General features: G+C 38.5%; 2 protein-coding genes across 2 annotated transcripts; both read left to right on the forward strand.

Moving 5' to 3' along the window:
• Positions 1–8,527: 8,527 nt before the first annotated feature.
• On the forward strand, positions 8,528–9,343 carry LOC142608823 (uncharacterized). Its single transcript, XM_075780491.1, has one exon. It carries the CDS (start codon positions 8,528–8,530, stop codon positions 9,341–9,343), a length of 816 nt encoding a protein of 271 aa, XP_075636606.1.
• Positions 9,344–19,296: 9,953 nt separating this feature from the next.
• Positions 19,297–23,108, forward strand: LOC142611302 (receptor-like protein 7). The gene has a single exon (XM_075783408.1). It carries the CDS (start codon positions 19,579–19,581, stop codon positions 22,927–22,929), a length of 3,351 nt encoding a protein of 1,116 aa, XP_075639523.1. The 5' UTR covers positions 19,297–19,578; the 3' UTR covers positions 22,930–23,108.
• The last annotated feature ends 619 nt before the right edge of the window (positions 23,109–23,727 follow it).

Raw genomic sequence — 23,727 nt, forward strand, 5'->3', positions numbered from 1 at the left:
GCCTAAAGAATACAAAGTTTATTTGTCCCTCTTTTCATTGAAATGTAACATGTAGAGAGGTTCTTTTGTAGAATGGAATTATAATGCTCGTCTGTTTCATATATGGTCACTGTATTCGATAATAGAGACACCAAACATGAACATTAGCAATCTCGATATTACTTTCCAATGCCTCTATTTATCATTCAGCTAGGCAAAGAGTCTAACCACGACAGATCTTTCTCAACCATTTGACAGGTCAGATTATTTCTAGTCACGAGATACAGGGTCTAGTGGACCTGAATTTGTGTCACAATTCAATCGAAGGGAGTATTCCAACGTCCCTTTTTTACCTTCCATCACTGCAAACCTTGTATCTTCGCAACAACCAATTTTCTAGTCTAACTCCATGAATTTTCCAATGTTTCTTCTTTCCTACTCGACACCCTTGATTTGAGTAGGAACTACTTGGAAAGGCCAGCACCCATCTTTGAACTCCGAGATCTTCAGGTCCTGTCACTTTCTTCAAACAATTTTAATGGCACCTTTCAGCTTAATTTTATTCAGCAATTAAGATATCTTATTGATCTTGAGCTTTCCTACAACTTTTTTTTGATTCAATATAATGCAACTAATTCATCATTATCCTCCTTTTCCCAAATTAAGACATTGAAACTGGCTTCTAGCTAGTAGAAAACATTTCCTGATTTCTTGAGAAATCAAGCTAATTTATCCATTCTAGACCTTTCAAATAACCAGATACATAGAGAGATACCCAATTGGATTTGGCAACTTGGTCTTTTAAGTTAAATCTCTCATATAACTAACTTGAAGGACCTTTACTCAGTCTTCGCTCATTATATACCCTAGACCTTAGCTCCAACCAACTCCAGGGGCAACTCCGATCTCCCCTACCATTTTTTTTTTTTTTTGGTATCTAGACTTGTCATTGAATAATTTAAGCTCTGTTATACCAGCTCCGGACTTGTCATGGACCAACTTTGCTCATCCTTTCTTAACTCTTTCAAGCAATAAATTCCATGGGCAAATCCATAAATCAATATGCAATGCTACATCTCTTTCAAGTTCTAGACTAGTCTAATAATTTCATAAATGGCACCATTCCCCAATGCTTTATTGCAATGAGTGAAACACTAAAAATTCTAGATCTAAGGAGAAACAACCTGACTGGCAAAATATCTGATATATTTTCAAGCAATTGTGGTTTACAAACTCTGAATCTCCACCCAAAAAAAAAAAAAAACTAGAAGGAGTGGTACTAAAGTCTCTTGCCAATTGCCCAATTTTGGAGTTATTGGACATTAGAAACAAACAAATACAAGATGCCTTCCAATGTTAAGGACATATCTAGTTTGCGCATCCTTGTCTTACTATCAAACAAATTTTATGGACCAGTTCGTTGTGAAAGGCCTAAAGCTACTAGGCCAACAAATAAAATTGTAGACCTAGCTTCAAACAATTTTATTGGTAAGCTATCAATAAAAGCCTTAGCTAACTCAAAGTCATTAATGGTTAATAATGAGGCCCAATCAAAGTACCTCCAATCTGATGTTTGAACAAGGCAATGAGCTATATTATCAAGATGTAATAATAGTTACCATCAAAGGTCTGGAGATCAAGTTGGTGAAGATCCTGACCCATTTCACTTCAATTGATGGGCCAACACCAAATGAAATAGAGGTACTCAAATCTTTGTATATTCTCAACCTATCTCACAATGCTTTCTCAAGCTAAATTCCACCATCTCTGGGGAAAATTAAGTGAACTTAGCGGTGAGATCCCTGTGCAACTTGCAAATACTATTACTTTAAATTTTAATTATTATCATTTCGGTAAAAAATTTCTATACCTTTTTGTTCTTCTAAAACTAAATAATTGATGGAATTAATTAGACCATGTCTATAGCTTTCATTACAAAGACATGACTTTGTTTTTGAAATATTTTATGAAGTATTTTTAAAAATATTTTTATAGAAAAATGAAAAAGCAACTAATTTTTTTGACCATATTCAATATTTATAATGAAAGTGGTATTAATAAAATGGTCCATTAACAAATAATTTAAAGACATCAGTTAACCGAATCCAACTTTTATAAGTAATGCTAAATATACAAAAAAATTTACAATGGTAAGCATATTGAGTTATAATTAGAATAAGGTCATTTTCACTTGAAATAACTATCAACACAAAATTTATTAGCACCACTTATATATCATATTATCTCAATAGCGGAAAAAAATTTTATTTCTAGGGTTATAACATTATTGTATTAAAGTAAGGATCCGTTTGATAAAGAATTTTTAGTAACGTTGTTGTTGTTTTATAAAAATACGTATGGATAATAAAGTATGTAGAAATACGTGTAATGTTGTTTAAACACTGAAAATGTTATTTAAACAACAGTACTAAACCCCCCCTAAGCCTTCCGACCAAATAATTCTCCTATATCCATGGAAAAATAGACGTAATTCTTTTTTGATGATCAAACAAACGTAATTCTTCTAGATACTGTTATAGGTGTTTTAAGAATTAAGATTGACACATAATTTATAAAGGAAAATAACCTTCTGGGACCGGACCAACCAAGGTGAGCTAATTGGTTTTTGTGAATAATGCATTTGCCAATGCAATAAATTTAGAGACACCAAAAAGAAAATTACCTGACAATTTTAAAATTGTGAAGGTCACAAGTTGTTACTGATTATTAAAATAACATAAGTTATGTTAGTTGTGTGCCTATGAACTAGTAAAATTTTTCTAAATCAATTGTTATAAAAAAATTACGAAAATTTTTGTTAGGTAGCATTACTCTTTAAAAGTATTTATAAAAAGAAAATGGATTACTATAGACATTCAACCTACGATTATAATGTGAAGTCGATTTCTATATATTGATTATAATGGATTACTCTTTAAAAATTTTACTTTAATTTTTCATTGGCATTGATAAGTGGAAGTTTTGCCCTTCAATTTTGTCATCATGATTCATGAGTGACATCAACAAAAAGGTTGCTTGTTCCGTAAAACATGATATAGAATAAAATAATTTGAATGAAATTACCCTTAACATGTCATGCAACAAGTTTTTATTTATTTATTACTTTTATTGATTACAAGTTTTGATATATTAAAAAAAAAGTAGAAGGTATTAATTGACTCAATTGATAAATTTTTTAGTCAAATAAAGGACATGAGATATCCAATCTATATTAGAGAAAGGGGGAGTATTTTAAAGAAAGGGATATAATCATAGAACCACAACCACCTGTTGTTGTATATGCCATACAATAGTGGACCTTCATGAAAACAAAAATGTAGCAAAAAAAAAAAAATCAAAGAAATTGTATGTGTGTATATATATATTTTGGGTTGTACTATATTACTCCTAGGCTCGTGACCATCACTCGTACTCCAGCTCAAGGAGGCTAGGTTTATATACTTTTTGGGATGAGAAATTATAAGATCTATCAAAGAACTACTAACGTGATCTCTCTGTCCTTTCAACCAATAAAATGCTATTATTTATATAAATGTGACATCACTTAGTAATTTTTTATTTTTTATTCTTTGTATTGATTAGAAAACTCACTCACACATTTGCATAAATAATATCATCTCATTGGTTGGAAGAACCACATCAACAATTCTCTTAGTAGACCTAATAATTTCTCCTTTGGAAGAGGCTGATGGGTTGGGCTTTTTAGAATTTCTTTCTTCTCAATAAATCTAGATTATTGAAGAAAAAAACTGGTGGACCAGTTCATTGCCAACAGTATGGGCCCAGGGCCCTTACTGATTTTGTATGGGATTTTTGGGCTCACTTTGTACATTTAACAGGGGGAAAAATAGTAAAACAACGGTGATTTTTGACATGATTTTCACACATGAATTCTTCTTTTGAGAGAGAGAGAGAGAGAGAGAGGTGTTTAATAGGAGAAGTTTATAGGTGATTTTAGTGTTTGCTTGGCAAAAAAAAATTGTAGCTTTTAATAAAAGTTACCAAAATTATGGGAGTTCTAAGCCGACACTTTAACATACAGGTGTTGAATTATAAAATAATTGTTGGTACTATTAGGGAAAAGATTGTCCTACTTTTATTTACAAGAGGGTACCCTCTTATCACATGTGAGATTTGTACATGTGAGCAATGCTACGAGAGAGATCTCATAAAATATCATTTTCATTGTCACGGATGTTTCACGTAAAGTAAACCTATAGCCTATGACACAAAGGACAGTGCTTTACCCCTTCGTAGGGCTCTCCCGGCACGAACAGTGATTGGTTGAGGATCTGGGAAAAAAAAAAAAAAAGGACAGAATTGATACCCATTCATAGTTATAGAAATGATACTACAAACTTTTTCACAATTTTTTATTATAAATACTAAATTATAAGTAATTTTTTATCATTTACACGTGAATTTACTTCTTTTTTTCATTATTTACACCCAACTACGTCACAATTACAACAAAGAAATGGCATAATAGTCTATGGCACTCAATTTTTTCATAGTCATGGGGCTTTAATGGAATGATGAGCACAATAGTTGGTCGATGAGGTGCAGCTGAGGTCCCACAATAATTTTCTCCTTAAATGCGTAGAAGTCAAGGAAATGACCATGACTTATGGCTAATGACTAACGACTAATGGCACTGGCGGCTTCCCAATTCCCAAACCTGACGGGCAAGGAGACTTGAAAAAAAAAGTATTTAAAGTCTATGAGAAGCTTACAGAAAGAGTGGAACCCATGAAAAGACGACGGGTCGTTTCCACGTCTTACATGAGTTTTGTTTTCTAATGGATCAATTATTTTGACTATTTGTCTATTTCCAACTTTAAACCTATTTATATATGGTAGAGTAAATTATATATTTGGTCCTTATTATTTACATTATATTTTAATTTAATTTTTAATCTTTTAATTGTGTCAATTTAGTCTCTAACCTTTTAATATTGTGTCAATTTAGTCTCTATCATTTGAAAATTAATGATATGGCAAACCATTAAAATAAAATTTTAGTGTATTGTCACATCAACGAAAGTTCATTTTTTATTTTGGCCATTGAATGCATTATCAATTTTCATCCAAAATGTAGCGGTAGGAACTAAATTGATCCGTATTAAAAGTTTAGGGACCAAATTGATACAGTTAATAAGTTAGGGATGAAATTAAAATATAGTTTACCCTTTATTGTTTTGTTTTTCCAAATTATTTGAATCTATTATTGGTGGCCAAACATCTGATTAAATTTGATTATTCGATTATTTCATATAGTCGTTTTCTTATAAATTCAAAGAAAAATATGGTGCTTAAAATTTTATTTCTTATAAATAAATGAATAGTTATAGATTTACCCTTTATTGTTTTGTTTTTCCAAATTATTTGAATCTATTATTGGTGGCCAAACATCTGATTAAATTTGATTATTCGATTATTTCATATAGTCGTTTTCTTATAAATTCAAAGAAAAATATGGTGCTTAAAATTTTATTTCTTATAAATAAATGAATAGTTATAGATTTTAAAATTAAATTTAGCTATATTTTATTTGCCACTGAATTCCATGTTTTTGACAGATTGATGTCCAAAATGATTTCTTTTCCCCCAATGTAATACTAATATGATCATGGTGGCTTAAAAACGTACAGTGATTCTTATATCAACCATGGCCGACATGACAATGATGATAGAAATTAAATTATTGGGTTTTTTGTTAGGTGCATTGGTCCAAGATGCTAGGCTTATCGATGTTTTCACATTAAAATTTTCATTTTGATTGCAAATTCAATCTTCTACATTGAGATTAATATTTTAATAATTTGATTGTTACCATGACTTGGAATTGACGATTCCAATATTGGTCCTCATAATAAAAAAAATGCAAGTTATATCACTAAGATAAAAAGGCTTTTGACCCTGTCACTCCTAAATCAAAATGCAAAAATAGTTTCAACATTTTTTTTTAATCTTAAAAAAATATGTATCAACAATTTTCATGTAGCCTTAAAAAAAGAAAAAAAAAATTTATGGGTAATATTATTTAAACGAACTCGGTTCAATGTTTTGACAATCAAACAATTCAGCTTCGTTTGAGTTTGATGGGAACGAGTAAATTATATTCAAAACCCCACATTGTGAATGCATTTAGGATTTAGCAATCTATTTGATTAGCGGATAATAAGTATACCAGTAACATTAAATATAAGAAAGGCTGATATTCTTTTGCAACACTTTTCTAATTAATGACCGTTTTAATCCATTGGTCATAATCCAAAAATAAATAAAATCCATTAGTCAAAATCACAATCTTATTTTAATTTAAATTTATATTATAAAGGTGATTGATTTTATTTGCTTGTTCCAATTCTTTTTATAAAAAAATAATTCAATAGTTGCAATAAGAGTGAGAATTTGAACACCAATTTTATAGTTTTATTATAAATGTTCTGTTCCAAAGTTCTTTTAGAATCAATTTCTTCTTATTCCTTTTATTTAACTGCACACGATGTTGTGTCAATCAAATTCTATTTCACCAAATAAATAATAATAATTGTATTAAGGGTAAACTACGTATTTGATCTCTATCTTATACACTATATTTTAATTTAATCACTAATCTTTCAATTGTATCAATTTGGTCCCTAACCTTTCAATACCGTGTCAATTTAGTCTTTGTCGTTACCTTTTAGATGAAAATTAATGATGTGTCTTTGCTTCCATTGATGTGACAATGAACTTAAATTTTATTTTGGTCATTTGTTATGTCAGTAATTTTCATCTAAGATGTAACAACAATGACTTAATTGACATGAAATTAAAAGGTTATAGACCAAATTGACACAATTAAAATGTTAGAGACTAAATTGAAATATGATGTAAGGACTAGAGACAAAATATGTATTGTACCCATGGTTTTAAAAACTGGACTGGAGGTAAAATCAAATTTGCCTATAATTCCTGTTTTTTACCAGTTTGACCGGTTTTACTCCGGTTTTAGGACTTTTTTCCAGACCGGATTGGCCATCGTTTCGCGGTTCAATCGGTCCGATCAGTCGGTCTGGTTTGGTTTTTAAAACATAGATTTTACCCTTATATTAAATACATAGCATGATTAGCGTCTTAATCACATTAAATTCATGAAATACTAAATCTTCATTGTAAAATAAATCCTCTTCATTTGCTTTCTAGATCACCTTTTCCTTCTAGAGAGATGGAAGGAGAATTGATATATGATTAAAAGAACTAACCAAACCTCACAAACAAAGCAGCACACTTAAAAGGGGGGGGGGGGGGGACCCTTATAAGTACTTGTGAGAGAGATTAATATAGAGAAAATTCTAACATAAATTATTAATGGTATGTTTGTTTTAACTTTCATATATTTGAAACCAAATTTATTTATCTAAATAAGTTTTCAATCATTTTTCCAAAAAAAATGTTCCTGCTCTTGAGAATGAGGTGTGTATGAGCATTACCCTCCTTAAGGCCCGGTCGTTCGTAAAAGCCCATTATATCGATGCCACGTGTAGAACCTTACTCTAATCAGATGCACAGGCTCATTCCAGGCAAGCTTTGATGCTCATCTAAAGCCCGAAGCCTAGAGATGAAAACGTTTACGACATGACAGGCGAAGATGAAGCCTCACCACCTACGATGGATATGTTCCCCAGGTAGGCAAGACTCGGATTGCATGGCATCACCTAGGGAATGCCTCTGCCGGGCATAAAATCTACTGGTGGAGCTAGTTCCAATGCCACTGTCACCTTCTCCCACTCACCACCAAACATCCACTTAAAAAGTAATGGTATTGGACCTTCCTTCCGTCGCCTAGGGAATGCTTCTGCCGGGCAGCAAACCTAATGGTGGAGCTAGTTCCAATGCCACTGTCACCTTCTCCCACTCGCAATTAAGCACCCACTTAGGAGAAACAGTATTGGACCTCTCATTCCACCCACCAGGAAAACGATTATGGCCACCCCACTAACTCTGACTATAAATAAGCAAGAAAGATTCAGTTGAAGAGGTTGGAAATTCCGAAAAGTAGATACTAAGGAAAGAAGGAGACTATCCTGGGAAAAAGAGTGAGAGTGATCTTGAGAGCCTAAGGAACCTGGGTACTTGGGTTGCCGAACATAGAACCACCTATTGTAGGAAATCTGAAAGCTCACAATACAAATAGATTTTAGGCCCAAAAGTCACATTTGGGTAAGCAAAATTGGCGCAGTCTGTGGGAAATCTTACCTAGCTGTGGTGCTATCTAGGCGTGCACGAGAAAATGTCTAGAAGTAGGCTAGGGAGTCATGCTGAAAGTGGCTATGGAGAGTCATCGCGAGGGTCCACATGGCGATAAAGGAGGCAGAAAAGGCAATAGGACAAACGACATGAGGAGGCAGAGGAATCTGGACTTGGAGAGGGATCATATCAAACTCTCCGGACAGTGTCTGACGCTTCAGGCCGCAGCCCCCTCGACAGAAGAGACCAGGAGCTTGAGCAGAGGGATCAGGAACTCGAGCGCCTACGTAGGATGGTAAGGGATTTGGAGTTGCAAGTGAGGGGCAGACGCAGAAGAAAGGACCACGATGAACGAAGAGAAAGGTCGGCAAGTGTAAGGAATCACCGTGCAGCAGGATCCCATCAATCCGGGTTCCGTCGACACCACGTTTGTAGGGAGTATGCGGACCGTGACTCGACTTCCCCGGATGAGGGGCGACCTCAAAATGTGGCTATGGACTCAATGAGTCTGGCATTAGGCCAAGTTGCCCGATCGCCATTTTTTAGAGATATTGAAAGCGCGCCTATGCTGAGTAGATTCACGTGGCCGCCATTCAATTCCTACACTGGAAAGACAGACCTTGTGGAACATATAAGCCACTACATTCAAATGGTGTCTTTACACGCCCATAACGATGCATTGATGTGTAAGGTCTTCCCCTCGAGCCTCGGCCCCACTGCTTTGAGGTGGTTCAACGGATTGAAGAAAGGTTCAATCCACAGTTTTTTGAAACTAATCCAGGAATTCGGTATACAATTCATGACTTACAGCCAGGTTTTGCAACCCGTGGATGTGTTACTATCGATGAAAATGGGGGCTGGGGAAACCCTTCGCAACTATTCCAACTGGTATTGGGAGCTGTATAACGAGATCAGCGAGGGCAATGAAAAGATTGCGATGAGCACCTTTCGGATGGGGTTGCCTGAAGAGTCCAGACTGAGAGAATCATTGAAGAGAAGGCCTCCCGAGGATATGAGGCAGTTGATGAGGTGTATCGAGGAGTATAAGCGATTAGAAGATGATCGACTGCAGACCAAAGGGAAGGCCCCGATCATAAATTATCCTTGAAATACTAGTTTCCAACCCAGACGCCGGAAGGATCTGAGGATTCAAAAGTTCGACCCAACAATTAGAGGAGTGAATGCGGCCTTCAAGGAGCCCGTGCATAGGATCATTGATCGAATAAAAAATAAGTCGTATTTTAAGCGGCCGAATAAGATGGGGGGCAACCCATCAAGGAGGAATCAAAATTTGTATTGCACCTACCACGAAGATAAAGGGCACACCACTGAGTAGTGCAGAGTATTGAAAGACCATCTGGAACAGTTGGTAAAGGCGGGACATCTTAACAAGGAATCAGGAAACCAGGCAAGCAGATCGAATGCGCAGAAACCCTCTCCCATCCCCTTTGGGAGTAATAGAAGTCATCCATGCAGTGTCAAAGAGCTTTCAAGCACCTAGAACGAAGGGGGTTTTGGCCGTGGTATTAGCAGAAAGTTACACGGGCGAACGTCCTCCGGGTAAGAGGCTAAGATACACTAAACAACCCATAGCGTTTGACGATAATGATATGGAAGGCACCACTCAGTCGCACCACGATGCTTTAGTAGTCATGGCCTATGTAAGTGGTTTCATAATAAAAAGAATAATAATAGATCAAGGGAGTGGCGCAGACTTAATGTACCCCAACTTGTATAGAGGGCTCGAACTGAAAAATGGGGACTTATCCAAGTATGATACGCCGTTGATGGGATTTGATAGGCATATGGTGACTCCAGAAAGGCAGATTTCACTCTCGGTCAGCATGAGAGGTAAAGAGGTAATTGTGACGTTCATAGTGGTCGCTTCTTTCTTGCCATACACGACAATCCTCGAAAGGCCATGGATCCATAACATGGGGGCTATGCCGTCTACTTTGCACGTAAAGGTCAAATTTTGAACTGAAGATGGAATTATAGTGATAAGGAGTGATCAGCAGGAAACCAGACAGTGCTTAGTAGCCACGGCCAACAAACAGACCGAACAAATGGATTCAACCAAGAAGGCTCCCTTATAGCAATTATAGCAACCCCAAGTGAAGGGAACCAACGTTGCCGAGGACCTGGTTAGAGTAAAAATCCTGCCGGATAGTGAAAGGAATTTCCTGATAGGGGCAAGCTTAAGTGATGAGGAAAGGGGGGAGTTACTGCTTTTTCTTATACAAAACATGGACGTATTCGCTTAGGAGTCCATACGAGGTGCCCGGGGTTGACCTCGAATTTATAGTACATAAGTTGAATGTGGATCCTTTATGCCCTCCTAAGAAACAGAGACCGAGAAGGTCCGCTAAAGAGCATGTCGAAGTCGTTAGATAGAAGGTTGGAAAGCTGAAAGAAGTAAGGGCCATAAAGGAAACTTTCTTTCCAAAATGGCTTGCAAACACTGTGGTTGTGAAGAAGAAGAATGGTAAGTAGAGGGTTTGTGTTGATTTCACTGATCTAAACTGAGCATGCCCGAAGGATTCGTTCCCGATGCCAATAATTGATCAACTGGTGGATGCTACATATAGGCACCTGAGGATGAGCTTTCTTGATACTTTCCAGGGTTATCACCAGATTACCTTATCCATCGAGGATCAGGAGAAGACGACATTCATAACACCTTATGCTAACTATCATTATACCGTGATGCCGTTTGGATTGAAAAACACAGGAGCTACTTATCAACAAATGATGAGGAGAATGTTTAGGGATAAGATTGGACGCACGGTCGAAGTATACATCAATGACATGGTGATAAAAAGCAAGCAGGAGGGGCAACATATAGGTGACCTTAAAGAAGTGCTCGAAATACTCCGACCACACCAGCTGTGTCTCAATGCCGATAAGTGCGCTTTCGAGGTGGGATTCGACAAATTCTTGGGTTATTTGATCACCAAACGGGGAATTGAAATTAACATTGATCAGATTGAAGTTGTGACACGTCTTAAACCACCGAGCAATCCGAAAGAGGTTCAAAAATTGACCAGTATGTTGGCTGCTCTCAACCGATTTATTTCCAAGTTCGTTGATCGGTGCCGACCATTTTATCAGCTTTTGAAGAAGTGGAAGGGGTTTCAATGGGACGAGGAGTGTGATAGAGCTTTTCAAGACCTAAAGGACTATCTTGGGTGGGCACTTACTTTGACCGCCCCGGAGCCAGGAGAAGACCTGTATATGTACCTCTAGGTATCCGAGCATGCAGCCAGCATAGTGCTACTGAAGGATAGTGGTGTACAGATGCCGATTTACTATATAAGCAAGACATTTGTTGACGCCGAGACCAAGTATTTACCGCTGGAGAAACTGGTGTTGGCACTCGTGCATTCTACCCGAAAATTACCCCATTACTTTCAGGCTCACACCGTCCATGTTTTGATCGAGTATCCTCTTCAGTCATTGTTGAGAAGATCTGACTTCACGGGGAGAATAGCTAAGTGAGGGACTTGGCTAGGCTTATTTGACATAAGATACAGGCCAAGGAACTTAGTGAAGGGAAGTACTCGCTGATTTCATCGCTGAGTTTACGCCGAAGAGTACAGAAATAGTTTGCCTCACGGGGGTCAAGCCGTGGAAGGTATTTGTGGATGGTGCATCCACGGCGGGAGCGGGGGCTAGAATTGTGGTCATCGCCCCGAAAGGATTAAAGCTAAAGCACTCGTTCAGATTAGGCTTCAGAGCTTCTAATGGTATGAGGCTCTGCTTGCCGGACTTAGAGTTGTCTTAGATTTGGGAGCCAAAGAGGTGGAGGTTTACTCGGATTCTCTTCTAGTAGTAAATCAAGTGCAAGGGAATTTCGAGGCCAAAGACCCCCAGATGATTGAATATCTGCGGCTGGTAAAGCAGACCATAGGTAATTTTTCAAATGTTAAGCTTGAATGGGTAGCCCGGGGATAGAATCGACACGTTGATTCCTTAGCAACGCTAGCATCATCAATAGCTAACGTGGTACCTCAATTGATCGGGGTGGAGTTAGTGGCTGAACTAAGTATTATTGCTAAGGCACCGGTTGCACAGGTCGCCATAGCCGAGAAATGTTGGATGGACCCCATCATTGATTTCCTCGTAGAAAACCAAGCTCCGGAAGATGAAAAAGAGGCAAACAGAGTACGACGAATCACTGCTCGGTATTGGTTATTTACCGATCAGAAGTTATATCGAAGATCATTCGAAGGGCCGTACTTGTAGTGTCTTCATCCTAACCAAACTAGAGAGCTCTTAGCTGAGCTTCATGAGGGTGTGTGCGGTAGTCACGTGGGGGGACGCTCATTGGCTTACCGAGCAATGACTTAAGGGTTTTGGTGGCCGCAGATAAGGAAAGATGCCACCGAGTATGCTCGAAGGTGTGAGCAGTGTCAAATACACGCCCCGATGATTCACCAGCCTGCCGGGAGTTTAAATCCAGTAAGTAGCCCGTGGCCGTTTGCCCAGTGGGGGCTAGACATAGTCGGACCGTTCCCCCAGGCAACCGGCAATCGAAGATTCGTACTAGTTACAATAGACTACTTCACTAAGTGGGCAGAAGCGGAGGCGCTGGCAAACATTCGAGATGTTGATGTCAAGAGGTTCGTATGGAGAGACATTGTGACAAGATTTGGCGTGCCAGAGTCTCTTTTGTTGGATAATGGTCTACAGTTTAACAGCAAAGCTTTTCGTGAGTTCTGTAATGACCTCAGCATCAGGAACCGATATTCTACTCCGGCATATCCGCAAAGCAACGGCCAGGCCAATGCTACAAATAAGGCCATCGTAACGAACTAAAGAAGAGGTTGGAGGGCGCCAAAGGTAAGTGGGCCGAGGAATTGCCAAGCATCCTATGGGCCTACCGAACAACCCCGATAAGGTACACGGGAGAGACACCATTTTCTCTAACTTTCAGGGCAGAAGTTGTCATCCCCGCCGAAGTAAACCTATACAGCGCTTGAGTCGTAGAATTCACTCCTGCCGAGAATGAGAAGTTAATGTTCAAGCAACTGAACTTATTAGAGGAACATCGTGAAACGGCTACCATTCGGCTGGCCGAGTATCAGCAAAAGCTCGCCTGGAGGTACAATAGAAACTTGAGGAAAAAGGAGTTTGCCGCATGGGATCTAGTACTTTGAAAGGTTGTAGGGAATACACAAGACATAAATGCAGGGAAATTAGCCCCGTCTTGGGAAAGGCCCTATAGAGTGACTGTTATTGCGGGTGGGAGAGCATACTATTTAGAGGATTTGGAGGAAAAACCACTTCCCCGGCCATGGAATGTTCACAACTTAAAAAAGTTTTATCACTGACCGGATACACCCCAGGATGTAAATTTGATGTAATTTTGCATTATTACGAATTAATATGACAGTATTTATTCATGCAGGCACATTTAACTCTATTACTGATAATTTATTATCGTCGGTCAACAAATACAGATAAAATTGTGCAGGCCAAGGCAACTCATTCTACGCTAAGGACGGAAACCTGTCCTCGGTTCGATCTTATCACCGAGCAGGAAGAAACCTTAAGCTACAATTTTCTAAGGATAGAAACCTGTCCTCAGTTCGATCTTATCATCGAGTAGGTGGAAACCTTAAACTAAAATTCTCTAAGGACAGAAACCTGTTCTCGGTTCGATCTTATCACTGAGCAGGAAGAAACCTTAAACTACAATTTTCTAAAGACAGAAACCTATCTTGGGTTCGACCTTCATCACCGAGCAGCTAAAAACCTAAGCCTAAACGTCCTAAGGGCGGAAAGGCTGCTCCCAGCCCCCAAGAGTGAGAAAGTAAGGTATGATGAGCAGGTTAACCTTAATCATGTGCAAAGTCAACAGTTATCAAACAAGCAGCAATGAGACACACAAGTTTATATTTGAATGATATTAATTAAAACTATCCAAGAGATAAAGAAATTGTTCTATCGCCACAACCCGGCAATTTAGGCTCATCAAACACAAAACCAATAAAAAGAAAAAAGAGAAAGCTAAATTTTCAAACGGCAGGGTCGGTTGGTACGGGGGGAGTAACAGGTTGCTCGGATCCGTTTCTAGCTGTTTGAGTTGTTAAAGGGGTCTGGTCTTGAACAGCTTCAGCTCCAATACGGATATTGCTCATAACCTCCGGGTCAGCCGTTTCCACATAAGCATCGATATCCCGTACAAGATCCCTCATACTCGGAGTTTCCTCCTCATTCGTGGAATCAACTCAACTTTGAACAAAGGGGAGGGGCCGGGTAGGGGATCTGCGTTGGATTCCACATCGGGGAGTCCTTGGCCACTCCCATCGCTTGAAGATCAGCTAACCATCCTTCCCCGAATCCATGGTGCCGAGCTTGGTGAATGATCGGTTCCATAAAGTTTTCAGCCTTTGAAAAGCCTGCATTGTACCACTTATCCTCACAAGCTTCGAGGGATTCTTTCAAGTCGGCAATTTGATCAGCTTGGGCTAGATTCAAGCTATTCGCCGTTGCTAGCTTGAGCTCTATCTCGTCTAGGTTCTTCTCCATGATGGTTAGCTTACTCTCAGCAGCCAACCGGGCATTCTTGGCATCTATCGCTTTCCTTTCCGACGCCGCGGCAGCTTCACCCTTCTCCTTGGTAGTGACCTTAGCAACGACCTTTAGCGCCTTCTCCCGCTCGATGGCCTTAGTCGCATCCTTCAGCCTCCAGTCCATAACGCTAATTAGCTGCGCGACCTAAAAACAAAACAGTAACAAAATGACGAAACTGGGAAGATAGCTACCTGTAACAACATACGCAATAGAGGGAATAGGAAATTACAGCAATGGTATGCCATTGTAGCCGTCTAGCAAGCATCTCGTCGTTGCCGTCCGAGAAAAAATGAACATCCTTGGGCAGCAGGAGGGCCTGCACCAGACTTTGAACTACACACCCCCCTTCGCCCTTATCCCATAGCTGAACGCTGGCGGTTGTCGATAAAGGCTTATCGCCTAACAGAAAAGCGTGCTGCCAACCAACCTCAGGTTGAGAAGAAAATGCCACGTTGATCTCGACTTGGGCTGTCGGTGAAGTAACGCCCAGCATCTCCTAGGTCCTAGGCCCACCTTTTGCACAAGATGGGGTCTTCAGTGGGGCATCACCCAGGATGGGAGTATTATTTTCGGCGGCTCGTTTCCTCTTTTTGGTTTCACCAACTGGATGAGTCTGCCCTATTCCTTGGAGGGATGGGGGTTAAGCCACGGGGCCAGCACTTGGTAAAAACTGAGCCAAACTCATCGTCCTCTGCTTCACCATTTTGTCTGCGTGGCCGGATTTAGTGCCCGAAGTACCTACAGGTTCGACAGCTTCTTTCTCGGCTACTGGGGCAGCGGTTTCTGGCTGTTCGATGGCTTCATGTCTCTTGCAATTTTGGGACACACGCTCGGCAGACTTGTCCCTTATCGGCACGATGTCATCTACAGTGGTGTAATGGGGGCCAAGATCACGAGCCTCGCCAATAGTAAGTGAGGGAGGGAGGAATTTTTTGTGTCAGACGTCTATGTATGACAAGAGCGGACTATCTACTAAAAGCGTCTGGCTGAAGTTTTGCCAAGTGGTGTACATTGGGTTAACACCGAGAATCAAATGAGATGCCCGAAGTTGCCCGTCATCGTGCACGAAAATCTCCGACCTAAGAAGAAAATTGAGATCTCGCACGTGTATGACTCGGGAGTCCGGTAGAAACCTTTTTGATTCTGCATCAAGTCCGAAGAATAGACCAATCAGTTAAATACACAAATAATAAAAAGACGCAAAATTAGAACAAGTGGAGATTCTCGGTACCGACCAACTTCACGTAGAGAAAGCGGGCAAAGTAGCTCACTGGCAAGCCAGTTGCCAGGCACCCGAACAAACTCTCCAGCCGAGTTTTTATTGGAGTCGGGTAGACAAGAGATAAGTCGAACTCGCATATCTCTAGTCTTTAAATAATAGTCACTTGTAAAATTACCGCACAATTTGTACATGAAATTAATGATGGTTCACTTGCAACCTGAACATCTGATTCAGTCGCTTGACACAACTAACAACTCTATAAAAACTAGGGAGAAACTGGTCGGGGCACAGACCATAGAACCTTAGGGTGCTTATGATGAGAGGGTCTACAGGAAATCTAACCCCACCCTCAAGTATAAACATCAACGGAAAAAACGCTGTGTTTGGATCAGCAGCTCTCACAAGTGCGATATCGCCCACATTGCAGTACGCAATGTTGACATCCCTTGGGACACCAAAGGTCTCTCTAAAACTAGCCAAGGCAGCCCCAGGGGTGAGAAGGTGAAAAATCCCCATTCCTAAAGTATGAAACATAGAAGAATAAATAAAAAAAAAAAAGGTAAAGAAGACTTACTTTGGGTTCTAGAGAGTGAAGAACTAAGGAGTGTTTTTGCACAGAAGAGGAATGCTCGACAAAGAAGAGATTGATAGTGAAAAGGATGCAAAAAGTGAAAATGAAAACCCAAGAAAGACTATATATAAGGACTGAGGCATTTAATGAGGCGAGGAGTGGGAAAAAAACCCTTTCAACTCTTTCTGGATAACCTCCTCACACGTGTGGTGCGGTTTACGAACCGTCAGATGGTTCGTGAACTGTCAAACGGTTCACCAACCGTCAGACGATTCACCAACCAACAGGTTACAGTTGTTGATGTGACGACCTGACGTGGTGCTACTTCTAAGAAGTCTGCAATAATTACCCTGGCCGCATGAAAAGGGTGCTCGGTACCCTCAGGAAACCACTATCATGACCCGACCAGAATCCTTGATTCAACGCTAAGCGCCGAATGTGAATCAAGGGGGGGAGGGGGGGCTATTGTACAGGCGTTACCCTCCTTAAGGCCCGGTCGTTCGTAAAAGCTCATTATATTGATGCCACGTGTAGAACTTTACTCTGATCAGACGCACGGGCTCATTCCAGGCAAGTTTTGATGCTCATCTAAAGCCTAAAGCCTAGAGATGAAAACATTTACGACATGACAGGCGAAGGTGAAGCCTCACCACTTTCGATGGATATGTTCCCTAGGCAGGCAGGACTCAGATTGCACGGCATCACCTAGGGAATGCCTCTGCCAAGCATAAAATCTACTAGTGGAGCTAGTTCCAATGCCACTACCACCTTCTCCCACTCACCACCAAACATCCACTTAAAAGAAATGGTATTTAACCTTCCTTTCGTCGCCTAGGGAATGCCTCTGCCGGGCAGCAAACCTAACGGTGGAGCTAGTTCCAATGCCACTGTCACCTTCTTCCACTTGCAATTAAGCACCCACTTAGGAGAACACAATATTGGACATCTCCTTCCACCCACCAGGAAAACGATCATGACCACCCCACTAACTCTGACTATAAATAAGCAAGAAAGATTTAGTTGAAGGGGTTGGAAATTCTGAAGAGTAGATACTGAGGAAAGAAGGAGACTATCCTGGGAAAAAGAGTGAGAGTGATCTTGAGAGCCTAGGGAACCTGGGTACTTGGGTTGCCAAACATAGAACCACCCATTGTAGGAAATTCAAAAACTCACAATACAAATAGATTGTGAGCCCAAATAGATTTTAGGCCCAAAAGTCACATCTGGGTGTGCACAAGGTGTTTCTAAGTTGTAAATAACAAATAAATTAATAAATGAAAGAGAGGTGAAAACTTGATAGTTCAGAGATAAGAATTTAAACATTGGACGTTACTATTAAAAACATCAAAATATTCCAATTAGAAGCTCTATATTCTGGTTGAATAATTATTAGGTTGTCTATAATTATAGTCAGTATAGTACTCCACACCATTAATTGCAGGACCACTCTTTTTTCTTTTTCTTTTTTATAAACTAAATGCAGGTCACTTGATATGATATGTTTAACATTTTATATTACTACTAACTTTTATATATATATATATATATATATATATATATATTAAATGGCTTGTATTTATTAGTATGGGCTGTCGACTGTAGAGCATGAAGTGTACTTCTAATTTACCTAATAATTTTCAATGTTCATCACTAGTCATATATTTAACTAGCTAGAACATTAATCTTTAATATATATATATATATATATATATATATATATAATTCCTTAAGCAATAAATTTTAATATACAATGATTAATACAACTGATGAGGTGTCAAATTAGTGAATAATGAAAGTAACGTCAATCATGATCCCAAGTTAAATTAACCGCTAAGATGATACTTTAGTTTTGCCTATTAATTTTTTGAAGTTACTTATGTTGTTTTTTTTTTCCTTATTAAATGACTTGCATTGGTTGACATGAACGGTGAGAATCCCAACAAAAAAAAAAATGATGTGGACTGTGGAGTACCACGTGGACCATGTCACTTTAATCCTTTTTATTTTTATTTTTTGAAATAATGTCAGTTTAATCCTTACTCATCAATGGAGTTGGATCTTAATTCTTAACTAGCTATCTAGATGCAAGTTAGATTTGATAACTTTATTAACTATCTAACCAAAAAAAAAAAAAACTTTATTAACTACAATTGACTTGACAAATTAGTAACAATAGAAAATTAGAAATAATGTAAAATTTAATATATGTAAGCGTGACCTCCCATCCAAGTAATCACTATTCAGTATTCATTACTCCACCCAAAAAAAAGAAAAGTGGAATTTGACTTGACAAATTTACTTCTTCCATAAAAAATTATATATATATATATATTTTTTACAAATATATGCCGTATATATTAGTAATTAGTAAACTATTTTAAAAAAATTACAAAAGACAAACAAGGGTTAATTTTTTGACAATTTTTTTAATTTTTATAAAAAAATTTTAAAAAATATTATTAAAAATATTCTAAAAACATTCATTAACCGAATATTATATTCATTGCTCCATGCTCAGTTTTTTTTTTTTTTTTGAGGAGGCTCATTTTATTTCATTGGTTTTGATTTTTCTAGGCTTTTCGGTAGTTTTAAAATGTCAAGCTTGAAAAGTCACCATCATCATTCGAAATATACAAAAGCCGACAAGACACAACACCAAATGTCACCCAGAAGAAACGAGTGAAATACGCGTTTTACTTTGACGACGGCGCTTTCTAGTTTCTTTCATGGATCTCTGCTAAACCAAACAATTTTCGTTCTCTCTCTCTTTCTTGTTTTGCCTTTTGGGTTTGGATTGAACTGCTGATTTTTTTTTCTAACCCCAGTTCCACACAAACTTTCCAGTTTCCACACTCTAGCCACGGGCCAAAATAAGGTCATGTTCCATGGGCCTTTCTTCTTTTGAACCCACCATTTATTTCAATAACTCTTCAATTCTTTACTGTATGAGTCTTTCTTGTTACAGACCCCAATGAAAATTTCACTCTTTTCATGGCTTTTCTTCGTAACCATATGCTCAATTTTCCTCAACCTCCGTATCTTTGTGGTGTCTCAAAACTGTCTTAGGGATCAGCAAGACTTGTTGCTAAAATTCAAGAACAACCTCCAATTCGACCATACTTTGTCCACAAAACTGGTGCACTGGAATGCGAGCTCAAATTGCTGTTCTTGGGAAGGTGTAACCTGCAGCAATGGAGGAGTCAACGAGGGACGCGTTATTGGTCTCAATCTGACCAAGGAATCAATCTATGGTGAACTTGTCAATTCAAGTACCCTTTTCAGTCTTCAGCATCTCCAGAACCTGAGTTTGGCTTTTAACAACTTCAGCAGTTCTACGATTCCAGCGGGGTTTGGCAATCTGACGAATTTGAGTTATTTAAACCTATCAAATGCTGGCTTTTCGGGACAGATTCCCATTGAGATTTCGAACTTGAAAAGGTTGGTTACCCTTGATTTGTCTACATCTTCTTTCTTGAGTGTTTCTATGCTGAAAATTGAGAGCCCAGATTTTGCTATGATAGTTAAGAATTTTTCGGTGCTAAAGGAACTTTATCTTGATGGTGTAAATATATCAGCGTCAGGGAATAACTGGTGTGAGGCCTTATCATCTTCACTGGGGAATCTTACGGTGTTGAGCATGTCAAATTGTTATCTTTCAGGGCATTTTCATCCCTCCTTATCGAAACTTCAATCCCTCTCAATTATTCGTCTCAATAATAATCCCCTTAATGCTTCAATTCCAGATTTTTTTGCAAATTTCACAAATTTGACTTCCTTGAGTCTCGGTTCTTGTGGATTGTATGGAGGATTTCCAGAAAAAGTCTTCCAGAGTCTAACACTGCAGACACTTGACTTGTCAAATAATGTACTACTTCAAGGTTCTTTCCCAAAATTTCTTTCAAATGCTTCTATTCGGTCATTGCTGCTTAGCACCACAAACTTTTCAGGGGCACTGCCAGATTCTATTGGTAACCTTACAATGTTGTCCAGATTAGATCTTTCAAGTAGTAAGTTCAGCGGACAGATTCCATCATTCAGCATGGCCAAGAATCTGACACAGATAATCCTTTCTGGTAATTATCTAGTAGGTAGTATAAATTCCACTCAGTGGGATGAGCTTACGAAGCTGGTGAATCTTGACTTGGGTTACAATTCAATTGGAGGGAGTATTCCAATGTCCCTGTTTTCCCATCCATCACTGCAGAAACTACAACTTTCAAACAACAATTTTTCTGGTGGACTCCAGGAATTTGACATTTCTTCTTACCCATTGAACACCCTTGATTTGAGTAGCAACAACTTGGAAGGGCCCTTACCTGCGTCTGTCATCAAACTCCAAGGTATTAAATCCCTCTTATTTTCTTACAACAAATTTAATGGTTCCTTCCAGCTTGATGGGATTCAGCAACTACGGAATCTATCAAATCTTGATCTTTCTTACAACAAGTTGTCAATTAATTATACTGGTACGGCTTCTCCCTTGTCCTTTCCCAATTTTCGCACATTTAAGTTGGCTTCTTGCAACTTGAGCACATTCCCTGATTTCTTGAGAAACCAATCCACATTAAACAGTCTAGACCTTTCAGAGAACCAGATTCATGGAGAGATACCCAACTGGATTTGGCAACTTAAAAGTCTTATGTACTTAAATCTATCGCATAACCACCTTGTGACTCTACAGGGGCCTTTACTGAATCTTCCTTCTCTATTAAATGTCCTAGACCTTCACTCCAACAAACTCCAGGGGCAACTCCCACATCTCCCACCAAATGTTACATATCTGGACTTCTCAAAGAATAATTTCAGCTCTGTAATACCAACTAGCATTGGTATCTCCCTTAATTCCACAATTTTCTTGTCTCTTTCAAGCAATAAATTCCATGGGGATATACCTCAATCATTATGCAATGCTACATATCTTCGAGTTCTTGATCTATCTAATAATTCCTTGAGTGGCACCATTCCGCAATGCCTCTACGCAATAAGTGAGTTCCTAGGGGTTCTGAATCTAAGGAGAAACAACCTCTCTGGCCCAATATCTGACAAATTTCCAGGAAATTGTGGTTTACAAACTCTAAGTCTCAATGGCAACCTACTAGATGGAATGTTACCCAAGTCTCTGGCCAATTGCACAAATTTGGAGGTCTTGGACTTAGGGAACAACCATATTGAGGGTGGTTTCCCATGTTACTTAGGGAAAATATCCAGGTTACGTGTCCTTGTTCTGCGATCGAATAATTTTCATGGGCCCATTGGTTGTGATGGGCCAAATTTCACCTGGCCTATGCTTCAGATTGTAGACTTGGCTTTAAACAGTTTTACTGGTCAGTTTCCAAAAAAATCCTTTTCTACCTGGAAGGCAATGATGGGCAATGAAGATGAGGTCATGTCAAAGCTCAATCACCTCCAATTTAGATTCCTACATTTTGGTCAGTTTTATTATCAAGACACGATAACAGTTACCAGTAAAGGTCTAGCAATTGAGCTGGTGAAAATTCTAACTATTTTCACCTCAATTGACATTTCTGCCAACCAGCTTCATGGGTCAATACCAGAAGACATAGGAGAACTCAAATCACTATATGTTTTCAACTTGTCACATAATGCTCTTACAGACAAAATCCCACCATCTCTGGGAAATTTGTCTGAGCTGGAATCATTAGACTTGTCAAGCAACAAGCTCACCGGGGAGCTCCCTATACAACTTGCAGATCTCACTTTCCTGGCAGTCCTAAACCTTTCATTCAATCAATTGGAGGGGCCAATTCCACAAGGCAGGCAATTTGATACGTTTTCAAACAAGTCCTATGAACAGAACAAGGGCTTATGTGGATACCCTTTGGAGAAAAAATGCACAAGTAATAAAGCTCCACCACCTTCAGCAACAAAAAAATCTAAACGCAAAATTACAACTACTTTGATTGGATTTGATTGGCGGTTTATACTGACTGGATTGGGTTTTGGGGTCGGAGCTGCAGTTGTTGTTGCTCCCGTAACATTTTGGGAGAAAGGAAGAAAATGGCATGATGATAGCATTGATAAGATTCTTCTGGTGATTCTTCCAATGATGAGATTGTCTTATACTGGTTGTTATAATGCAAAGGTTGAGGCAGAGGAAGGTCTTGAAGATGAGAATGCAGAAGACAGTGAAGACGACGATGATGATAATGAAATGGAAGATGAAGAAATTTGCGGCCGGTACTGTGTTATTTGTTCGAAACTTGACATCAGTAGGAAGAGGGTCATCCATGACTCTCTGTGTGCATGCCATAATTCACCCCGCATTTCTTCTTTTTCCCCTACATCCTCATCTTCTTCATAGTCACATCATCATAGCAAAGGTTTTCTCTCTTTCTTTTTCTTTTTCTGTTATTTTATTTTATTTATTTTATTTTTTTGAATATAGATATTGATTCATCATCCCAAAATCAAATGGTGAGAACATCATTGTGATGAGATGTACCCCTTTTACATTTATGCTAATCCTACTAATTAAATTCATGTTGAAATATATCATGAAGGTAAGAGTATGAAATATTACATTATCTTGTTCTAAGAGTAGCTAATAATTACTCTATTTTTTTGCTTATTGACGAATTTAAGCCATTAGTCAGCATCAAAATCCTGTTTATTTTAAATTTATATTATATTGGTTTGTTGCCTTGTTTCATGGTTCATTTTTTGAATTCCATATCTTCTTATTCCTCATATTTAAGTTGTATACAATGTCACTTCATTAACATTTTACTTCGCCAAGTAACAAATAATAATTGATGTCCTTTCAAAAAAAAAATAATAATAATAATTGACGTCAAATAAGTAGCATCATTTTCTCCTTCAAATTCATGAAATACCAAATCTTCACTATAACATAAGCCTTCTCCGTTCGCTCTCTAGAGTACCATTTTACGAGAAAAAAAAAAGGTCATTTTTCCTTTAGTGAGAGGGCAAGACCCCACAAACAAAGCACACTTAATTTATTATTATTATTATTTAAAAAAAAAAAAAAAAAACATCGCAAGTATTTGGAAGAGACAAATAAAGAAAAAGCTCAACTTCTAACTTGAATGATCAATGTCCTATTTGTCTTTCTTTCAACGGTTTGAATCCACATTAGTTC

The sequence above is a fragment of the Castanea sativa genome, chromosome 9, assembly GCF_040712315.1.
Source record: "Castanea sativa cultivar Marrone di Chiusa Pesio chromosome 9, ASM4071231v1".
NCBI classification, from domain to species: domain Eukaryota; kingdom Viridiplantae; phylum Streptophyta; class Magnoliopsida; order Fagales; family Fagaceae; genus Castanea; species Castanea sativa.